At 58.2% G+C, this 9,848-nt stretch overlaps 1 protein-coding gene across 1 annotated transcript; it reads right to left on the bottom strand.

Moving 5' to 3' along the window:
• Positions 1 to 6,425: 6,425 nt before the first annotated feature.
• On the bottom strand, positions 6,426 to 7,591 carry LOC113487679 (salivary glue protein Sgs-3-like). Its single transcript, XM_026862361.1, has 2 exons — positions 7,441 to 7,591; positions 6,426 to 7,087 (listed from the first exon to the last, which is right to left on the bottom strand). Exons 1-2 carry the CDS (start codon positions 7,589 to 7,591, stop codon positions 6,426 to 6,428), a joined length of 813 nt encoding a protein of 270 aa, XP_026718162.1.
• Between the last annotated feature and the right edge of the window lie 2,257 nt (positions 7,592 to 9,848).

Here is a 9,848-nt window from a genome sequence, read left to right as displayed (position 1 = left end):
CCCCCCCCGACGAGTGAATCTTTCACAGAGCTGGATTTGCTGCTGCCTGGCGCCGGGTCTGGCAGCGGTGACGTTCCTGCCATCCCTTTGCTCAGAGGCGTCGTCCTCAGCGCTGGGGGCAGCGGCTTTGGGGGGGCCCCGGACACGCGGGGCTGCGCTGTATCGCCTACCCGCCCGCAAGGCTCGTCCTTTGCTGTGGAGTTTATCGCTGGTTTGTCGCTGAGGCCACGGAACAGAACATCCAGTACCTTGTGCCTGGCAGACTATCTTTTCGGTTTGTTTGTTTTTGGAGAAGGCATTGCTGCCTGACCTCGCATGTTTTCCTGCCCTCAGGCTGCGGAGGGTCGCCGCTTGGCACCGGGGGGTTGCCAAGATTGCTGGGGGCTCCCTCAGAGGCAGGAGAGACCTGCCCGCTCGGCGCAGATCCACTGCGGAGGGCGGAGGTGGCTTCCCTGAAGCCTCTTGAGCGCTGCTCCTGTCCTCAGAATCCAAACCGCGTGCTGTCATAAGATCTTTGCCTTTCTGAAGTCTCCAAAAATTGACATGTCCCTCTTTACCGTATCTAAAATTAGCCAAAATGTCAGTAAAAAAAACCCCACCCCAGAGCCCCAGTTTATGTGTTTAACTCGCATGGAAAGTATGCCAAAAGCGGAGACTTTATTGATGCTAAAATACACAAAACCAGGAATTCCCACCCTCTTGGTTTTCCTTTCGAGTGTTCCCAGCCGCACTGGCCGGAGCTGTGGCAGCACTGGGCAGCACGAGGCGGGCGCGCAGGGAAGCACCGGAGATGCCGGCAGTGCCCGCAGTGGCCCATTGGCCCCTGGCAGCAGCTCCTGCTCATTCCAGGGGTGCTGCGGGGGGGTCCCCCTGCCCGACCTGCCGGGCATCCCCTACCTGCGGGCGAGCATCAGCGGGGACGAGGGGAGCGCGCTGGCGCGGGGCGGTTGCTGCCCCCCCCGTCGGGGCCGTTGGTCCGTCGGGTCTGAGCGCGGAAGCAGGTGTTAAATCCTGCTCGTGTGGTTTTTCTTCTCCAGCCCGCAGGACGCTCTGGTGCTGGACGTGCCCGTCGCGGAGGCCTGAGGCGGGGGGAGGTTCGGCTGCTGCGAGGACCCGACAAGATGGGGTGGGAGAGGGAGCAGCGGGGGCACCGGGGATCCTGGGGCGCTTCCTCCTCCTTCCTTGGCTTTTCAGTACTTTGGCTGCGCACGCTGAAATCAAAAGCCCCCCCGACTCCCCACACCGAGCCTCTGGCCTGCCGTGTGTCTGGTGGAGCCCGTGTCCGGGCAGAGGTCGGGTTCCTCGACCTAAATAAATCACTTCTGCGGCAGAAACAGCCTGTGCATTGCTGTGCTGCAGGCAGCAGCGTGGGCTGCCGTCGGGGTGCAGCACCCCCAGCTCCTTCGCGGGGTGGGGGGTGCCAGAAGGGGCCCCCCTGCTCCTGGGGCGCTTGTGCTGCGGGAGGAGGGGAGCGTGCCTGCAGCCCGGGGGGGTTCGGGCTGCTCGGAGCGACCAGACGGGCATTTCCACATCCCCGTGTGGGTCTGAGTCTGTCAGAGGTGCCCGGCGTTGTGGTTTATCGGCTGCATTGCAGACACTGATCCCGAGCGCGCAGCTCACTGATTGCTGGGTAATTACCTGTCATTAGTAAATCAATAAACAGCTTCGATCCTGGTTGCATTGAGCCAACGTGATTCGGACGTTGTTTTCCCGGTGACAGGTACCTGCTGCAGAAGTCAGGATATCTTTGAAAAGATCATTGTGTTTTTAAGAAATCGTCCCCAGGAAAATCTGTCCGGGAGGGAGGGAGGGAGGCGCAGGGAGCCCCGCTCCTTTCCTTGCAGCGCTGCCAGAGCCGGCGGGCGATCGCTCTGCAGCGCTGGCAGTTGTCCCCGCAGCGCGCGAAGGCGCCATCAGACCAGCTCCCCCGAGCGCGGGTTTTGTGGGGCCTTTCTCTTCATTTCACTGCAAGCATTGTTTTTGTTTTTGTTTTTTTTTTTTTAAAGAGCTTTCCCTTACTGTTCTTGCAGTAGCTACTAAACAACCCAACGGTTTGAGGCCGAACCCCCTTAAGGAGAACAGAATATCTGTATGCAGATCTCCTAGGAGAAATCAGGGCTGGAAATCTCAGGGGGCAGCCGGTTAATTTTTCATGAAACACTTAACCACGCTGCCGGGCTGCTCTGTCACGTAACTGGTGATTTGGGCTCTGGGGCACTTGGTGGAGGTGCAGCCCCCGGCCCCTGGAGCCGAACACGGACCCGGCAGCCCCGACCCCCCGGCACTGGGGGATGGTCCAGCCTCTCAGTTAATGGTCCCAGAGGAGGGACGGAGCAAACCCAGTCCGCCCCGGCTCAGGGGTCCCCGCAGAGAGGCCGCGCCTGGACGATGCCGTCGAGGGGAGAGCAGAGCAGGAGGTTTCGTTTTTCAGGCGGGGGTAACGCGTTCCCCTCAGCCTGCGCCCCTCCAGCCCAAGTCAAGGCCTCGAAGGTTCCCCGGTCTCGTCCCTCTTCCTGCCTGCCCCTCGGGCTCCGTCTCCAGCTGACCCAGACCCCAAAGCCAGCCTCTGTTCACATCCGTCCTATTCTTCTCCCCTTGACCAAGTCCGTTCTGGTTTACTCTGTTTCTGTCCTCACAGTGGTTTGGCTTCGTGTCCTTGGGGCTTTGAAAGTTGCTTTAGCAAGACCTGGACATCGCAACGTCATTCTCTTTATGGGAATCTGCTTCGGTTTATCCAAAACATTTAATTGTCAGAGACCTCTGCGTTCAGCACCAGCTGGTGAGAGGCCAAGTTACTGTCATGCCTGAAAGGTCACTGCTCAGAAGCTATTCTCGGCGGTGCCAACGTGCCCCTTCGCTGTGTGCTGGCCATTATCACGTCTGTCTTTATGGCAGCTGAGGTTTGCGTAGTGATTGCCCAAAGTATAAAGTGATTCAGGAGGGATGAAAACGTAACACCATCTTGTTAACACTCTCTCCCACCTTATCAAATGTCACGATCGAGCCATGACAGCAAGGCTTTGTGCTCCCCAGGTGCCTGCCTGATCGGGTTGCAAGGAGAGTGACAACTCCTGAAGTACTTTGGCACCTTTGCCATCCCTTCCCTGGCCTTTAGCTAAGATATTTTTTAAAGCTGGAATTAACGTGTGACAAAAGCTGGCTAATCTGCTGGAAATACTTATTTCCAAGTTTGCAGAACGTATTAACTCCGAGCAAGCATTTTTCTGGACTGTCGTTCTTCAGGGCTGGGAGCAGCCGCCGGCCCTGTCGCTGATGAGCACAGCAGGGGAGTGAAGAGTTCACCCACCGCTGTCCCCTGGGCCGACGCGTCCTCCGCTGCACCATGGGGACACGATCTGCCCGCGGGGACACGGCTGGTCTGTGCGTTTTCATTTTCCTGCCCCAAAGAGCTGCTGCTCTGGTGCAGCTCGAGGCAGGGGCTCCGTGTGTCCGCGCGGTGCCGGGAGGAGGTAAAAGGGAGAAAACCAGCACGGCTGTGGGTGCTCGTGACGTGGTGGCTCAGCAGAAACCTTTCTCCTTTTCCCCTGCCTGTAGCAGTAAAGTATCTGTCAGTAAATGAGCCGTGATGGACCAGGTAGGATGCAATCTCTTTCCCCAGCATGGAAAACACCTCCACAGACCCGAGAGGGTGAAGGCCTGGACGGAGCTGACCCTGGGCTGTTCCTCTCCTGCAGCACGTTCGTTGCGTGGGCTGCTGTGGCGGGGTGGCCACTTCTCTTGGTATGTCCACACGGGGATCAACAGTCTTCAGAATGACCCAGAGCCTCTAGCCTGGGGGCCCCTGGCGTCCAGGCCAACGGCATCACCCTCCGCAGTATCTCCCTGCGAAGCGCATCCCGCCTCCTGGTGTGCTCTGAGGCAGAAGCGATGGATGTGGAAATAACTCCATGCCAGTTATCCCAGTGCAGCGTTTCCCAGTCGGGTGGCGTCTCTCCGAAGAGTCTGTCAGCTCAGGGTGTCTGTAAAGCCGTGACACCGGGTCGATACAACTCGTCACGTGTCCCCGTTCCTTCCCCGCTCAACACCTCCTTTTCCTCAGTCAGCAAATGGATTAGGATGGGTGCTGGTGGCCTTGATAAACGTTGGGTAAGGTCACAGTCTGCAGGCGAGTCGGGGTGGGAGCACTGGGTACGTCCTGCAGGGAACACCCGGCTCTATCTCCACGGTCTGTCTTTCCACTGAGGAAGGTGCTGCCTGGTCCTTCTGTTGTCACCCGTAACGCATGGCACGGTCCCACCGCACGGGCTTACAGGCAGGGCAGAACGCTCGGGGGTCCAGCACCAAAAACTAGAAGCACCTAACAGTGAGAGGTGGCCACTATTTTGACACATTTTTCAGTCAAAACCTGAATTTTATTTTAAAAAATAATGAAGTGTTTTATCAGGGCATGACTTTTCAGCCATAGCCACGTCCTGACGCAAGAACAGCCCAGTAAACGCGGCAGCGGTGTGCGGGCTGGCCGGGCCTGCCTCCGCACCCACGGGTCGTTGCTCAATGATTTACCTAACTCCTAACATCTCTAGGGAAATATTTGCAGTGGAAGTCACCGGGAACCATACATTGTTTGTTTTTCTCCCCCCCCTCCCCAATTATTCTGGATGTCCTCGATGACATCGTTTGCCTCCTTCCTGCTGCAGAGCTCTATATATGACGACGCTCGCTGCTGGTCACCTTCAGAAGACGGGACATGGGCTGGAGAGAGCCTCGCACTCAAGACCTTGGTCAGGTAAGAGCGCCCTCACTCCTCAGGAAGCGCGTTCTTAGCTGAAGGCTTCCACAGGAGAACCCTTAATGCTCGTTCGGGAGTAGATTTTTAGGAAAAATTGTTACTCTTGCCTGCTGCCTGCCTGAACCATGCTCCAACACGTAACACGCGTGGTGGCTTTCGCGACAAGTTCCTCAAGAACAGACGTGTGTGCGCGTTGTATCCGCAGCCCTTGAAGAAGAAAGCTCATTTCCTGGTTTTCATAAACAATTATCACTGAAATTGTTTTTGGTCTAACGCTGTTATCTGAGATAGGTTTTGAGCTAAGGTGACTTAGACCTCCCACACTTGTTTTGACCCCCTTCCGATGGGCTATTTGCATTGAAATAGATTTGAGGCAATGAAGTTCATTATGGTTCCTTCAAAAAAATGAAAATTTACTTCAAGTTTTAGGTCCCGCATAAATGTTTCCGTGACGCAGAAACTTTAAAAACTATTTTCTCCTTCTTACAGTTCTAGCAGAAGGTGCTTTGATGCAGAGGGAAGCCCCAGAGGTTTATGTCTGTGCAGAGATGATGACATTCGAACGAGGAGGTGCTCTCCTTACCCGCTGTGTTGGGGCGTCTCTCCTCTGTAGATGCCACTGATTTTCTTTCCGCGACTAGAGATGCTCGTGTTGTCAGGAACATCCTGATTTCCCATCGTGCGGGATACGGGGTTTTGTTTCTCAGAGAAATTCCCACCCAGAGCAGACGCATCCCAGATCTCCAGACCAGCCACCAGCAGCTGACCAGCGCTTGGGGATCAGAGCAGGAGCAACCGAACAGCCACTTGCTTTTCACTTGGCTGCTGTGACGGTCGGACTTTGGGGAAACTTGTTGAAGTTCTGCTTCCTCCCACAGGAAAGTCCCTCCAGGAGTTTTTCTGTGCCCACCAGCGTGGTGAGGAGGTGGGAGAGGTGCCAGCAGCTTCCCCTCTGACTTTGTTCTCCCTGACAGGCATTCCTCCTTTTTCTTGCCTCCATCCTCCTCTCTCCCCCCTCCGCTGCCCCGTGCTCCCTCTCCCAGCGCGGCACTGATGACAATCTCTTTCCCCAGTTCTCGGGACCGAAGATGTTTGGGTTCTCGGCTCTTTTGCTCCTCTGCAGCCTGATGACCCCTTCACAAGGATTCATAATCAGGCCCTCGGCTGCCAAAGCGGGTGTCGATGGTAAGTGTATGGAAGAGACAGGATTTATCTTTTTGTTCTGAGACCAGTTCTGTCCTTTCTGTCTCTTGACCATGCTCAGAAAATCAGAAACGGGTCCAGATCCCTTCAGCAGTAGTGGCAATGCTGGTAATTCGCATTTATAAAGCACCTTGGGGATGGCATTCAGATACGTTACAGTGGCCGGTGCCACCACCCCTGCTGTGTAAAGAGGGAACCAGAGGGATAGCGGCGGGGAAGGGACAGCCTGGCTGACACAGCGAGTCCACGTAGCTCACGCTGACCTCTCATCGTTTTTGCAGATCTTAAAGGTTCACAAGCCAAACTTGACCTCCAGAAGGTTCAAAGTGGTTGTGGCAAGAATCTGCTCGGTGGTCTCCTTGGAAAAGATAATCCTCTAGACGGAGTCCTCGGCAAAAATGGTGTCCTTGGTGGTCTCCTCGGTGGAGATGGTGCTGTTGGTGGTCTTCTTGGTGGAGGTAGTCTCCTTGGCCTAGATGGTGTCCTTGGTGGTCTCCTCGGTGAAGATGGTGCTGTTGGCAGTCTCCTTGGTGAAGACGGTGTCCTTGGTGGTCTCCTGGGCAGAGATGGTGCTGTTGGCGGTCTCCTTGGTGAAGACGGTGTCCTTGGTGGTCTCCTTGGAGGAGATGGTGCTGTTGGCAGTCTCCTTGGTGAAGATGGTGTCCTTGGTGGTCTCCTCGGAGGAGATGGTGCTGTTGGCAGTCTCCTTGGCAGAGATGGTGTCCTTGGTGGTCTCCTGGGCAGAGATGGTGTTGTTGGCGGTCTCCTTGGTGAAGATGGTGTCCTTGGTGGTCTCCTTGGAGGAGATGGTGTCCTCGGTGGTCTCCTTGACAAAGAAGGTGTCCTCGGTGGTCTCCTTGGCAAAGATGGTGTCCTTGGTGCTCTCCTTGGCAAAGATGGTCTTGTTGATAATCTCCTTGATATTCTTGCTGGTCTCCTCGGCAAAGACGGTCTCCTTGGCAAAAATGGTCTCGTTGGCAGTCTTCTCGTTAGAAATGGTGGAGATCTCACAGAGTGAGTGACAGTGGGAGACGGGTGTCCTTGGGCAGCCCTTGGGGTGTCTGGGCCACGCTGGGGAAAGGAGGCTCTGCTCCGGAGCCACTGTCTGAACACACGGGGCCCCCCGCTCCCCTCCTGGGGTGGGTTCACAGACCAGGGTTCAGGTGCTGGGGGGCTCTGTAGGTGCCTGCCATGCAAAGGTGCCTTCTATGTGCCACAAGCTGCTCCTGCTGGTGGGGATCCCCGCCGACCCAGGGCAGGGAGGACCCCGAGGCCACGGCTCTGCGATCGGCCGCAGCGCTGGGGGCTGAGGGGACCGACCGGGCATCCGCTGCACAAAGGGGCTACTTGCTGCTTTTCCCTTGTTTCAATCCTCCAGGGTGAAAATTCTGAACAACACCCTTCCCAAAATAAGTCTGCGCTCCCTGCCAGGCTTTGGGCACCAGGTGGGCTTCAACACCCAGCTGCTGGTGGAGAGCACTAGGTACGGCGTGTCCCTCGGGGGCGCGGCGCGGGGCTGGGGGGCTCCGTCTCTTTGGGAAGTAGACGGCCAGCAGACGCCCTGAGCCGCGTCCCTGTGTCCCCCCGCAGCGCGCCGGGCAGCGTGCTCTGCGAGCAGGTGGAAGCAGATGCCGTCATGCTGGTGCAGGACAAGTGGGCGACTCCGCAGAACGAGGAGGGCTGCAGGACTTCTGACATAAGCGTCCATGTGAGGTATCGCCCCGGCAAGCGCGGTGCGACGCCTCGGAGGCTGAACCCCCCCGGCTGCTGCCCTCGGAGGGGAGCTGCCCACCTTTCTTTTAAAATGTGGGCTCCAGGAAGAATATTTCTGGGTTGCGCTGGGAACCTAGTGCTAGGCCAGCTTCGGAGGGCTCGGTTTTGGCAACATTTTGGCGTGAACAGTGCAGGCGAGGCTTCTTATTTCTCTAGTGCAAAGTACTTTTCTTTTCCAGCCATTAATCTATGTCCCCTTTTATTTCTGTTATCCTGTTACCCAGACCCAAAGTGCCACTTCTGGATCAGCCTTTGAAACACCGACTTAGTGATGCCCTGCGCGAGCTGGTGAGTCTGCAACGTGATCTCCCTGTGAGCCGTGCGGGCAGGGCGGGCAGCGCAGGGTGGGCAGTGCCCGTGGACGTGGCTCTTTGCACAGCTGCGGGCTCAGCCGGGGCAGGCAGCCCGTCCTCCCCGCCGAGGGGCACCGGCACCCTGCCTTCGCCGTTGCCCGTGCCAGGCTCTCCCGAGCCACGCACTGGTTTAGTGGCTGCACTGGGCGAATCTGACCCGGGTGGTGAACCCCCCCTGGGCTTAGAGGGGCCGCCCGCCCGATGCTGAGCGCTGCTGTCATGGGGCACCCTCCCAGCCCTGCTCCCGCCCGCACGGCGCCTCGCCGGCAGAGCCGGGTTTTGCTGGTCCCAGGGCTCTGACCCCGCTCTGCTCCCCAGGGGTGCAGAATCGTCGGGAGCAGGCTCAGCGCGGTGAGCGCTCTGCTGGGCGCCGGGACCCGTAAGTGTTGGCACCCCCCTTTTCCTCTGCTCCCGAGTCGGCCCCTGCGCTTGGGGCTGGTTGGTTTAGTTTCACATTGGGTAAATGCTAATATTTTAACTTCCTAAAAACCCAACTCTCAGCTCAAGCACAACATTCAGTTTCCCTCGCCCCGGGCAGCAGCAGCCGGGTTTTCCTGCAGGAAGCCACTTCAGGAACTGTTGCTTTTAGAAACAACATTTTCTCTGCAAAAGGGTGCTTTGAAGTGGCTTGTCCAGCTGGGAGTGCTGGGAGCACTGGGGGCACTGGGAGTGCTGGGGGCGCTGGGAGCAGGAGCCGCTGCTGGTTCCAGCACCTTGGGGTACCGCTGGGTTTGGGGGCAGCCCCTCTGGCTGCAGCCTAAAGTTCCCTCCCTGTGTCCCACAGCTGCGCTCCCGCTCGGGGCGCTGGGAGATCTGCCCCCCTTCTCCATCCTCAGCAGCGACGCGATCCAGCTGGAGCTAAACGTGAGTGCCTCCACTGTCCCTGGCCCGGAGCCCCTGACTCGGTGACTTTGGGTAATTCAGCCCCGTGTGGTGGCCACTTGCCGAAGGCTCCTGTTAGCCCAGCTGGAAAGCTTCAGGAAAGCTGGGAGGTGCTGGTGGTCCAGCAGTGTCTGTTCTAATGCCACCACTGGTCTCTGTCTTATTTTTTACTTGCTAATTCTTGAGGGCAGCATGAGCCAGATTGGCTTGACACTGCTTAATGAAGCATAATTGCAGCACTCTCGCAGCTGTTAATCAGCAAAGGTTCCCTTCATCCAGGAGCGGTGGTCACCGCTCACAAGCAGGTTCCAGCTATAAGTGGTTCATAAAAGTTTGGTATGTAATTGGTAACGACCACAGTCGGGCCAAAAATACCGGCAACGCGTCCTCCCGAGCAGGAGACGTGCCAGGGGGTGCGGGGAGGAGCTGCGCCAGCCGCAGCCCCGGGCTCTGCTGGAACGGGCTGAAGCAGCCCCAGGTTTACTAAAGCTTCGACTAACCCCACGTGAGCCCCCTCGGGCGGGCAGGGTGCGACCGCAGCCCCCCGAGCCCCGCCGACGTCCCTCCCCTGCTCTGTCCCCTGCAGCTCCCCGCCGGGGACACGGTGGCCTCTGCTCAGGGACCACTCGCTGCCACCCTGCTGCTGGCCACGGGCCACCCGCCGCGGCTCGGCCTCCCCCAGCGCGCCCTCCGTGTCCTGATGCAGCCGGTCCTGGGGCAAGGAGCCTTCAGCCGCAACATCACCGGCTCCATGGTGGGTCACCACGGCGGGTTGGGGCCCTGGTCGCTTTTGGGTGACCCAAGGGTGCTCGTGGGGCCCAGCCCAGCCCAGCACGGGCTGTGCACGACCCCTCCCGGCCCCGACGCCGCTGTCCCCGCAGGTGCCC

The sequence above is a fragment of the Athene cunicularia genome, assembly GCF_003259725.1.
Source record: "Athene cunicularia isolate RWA chromosome 20 unlocalized genomic scaffold, athCun1 chr20_part2, whole genome shotgun sequence".
Taxonomy (NCBI): domain Eukaryota; kingdom Metazoa; phylum Chordata; class Aves; order Strigiformes; family Strigidae; genus Athene; species Athene cunicularia.
Note: the sequence above shows the minus strand (reverse complement) of the source record. Positions and strands in the feature narration are given on the sequence as shown.

Coding starts and splice junctions, on each gene's coding strand:
- LOC113487679 (XM_026862361.1), bottom strand. CDS start 7,591: ATGACGGCATCTGCTTCCACCTGCTCGCAGAGCACGCTGCCCGGCGCG. Junction 7,088..7,440: donor GCGCCCCCGAGGGACACGCC/GTACCTAGTGCT, acceptor AACCCACCCCAG/GAGGGGAGCGGGGGGCCCCG.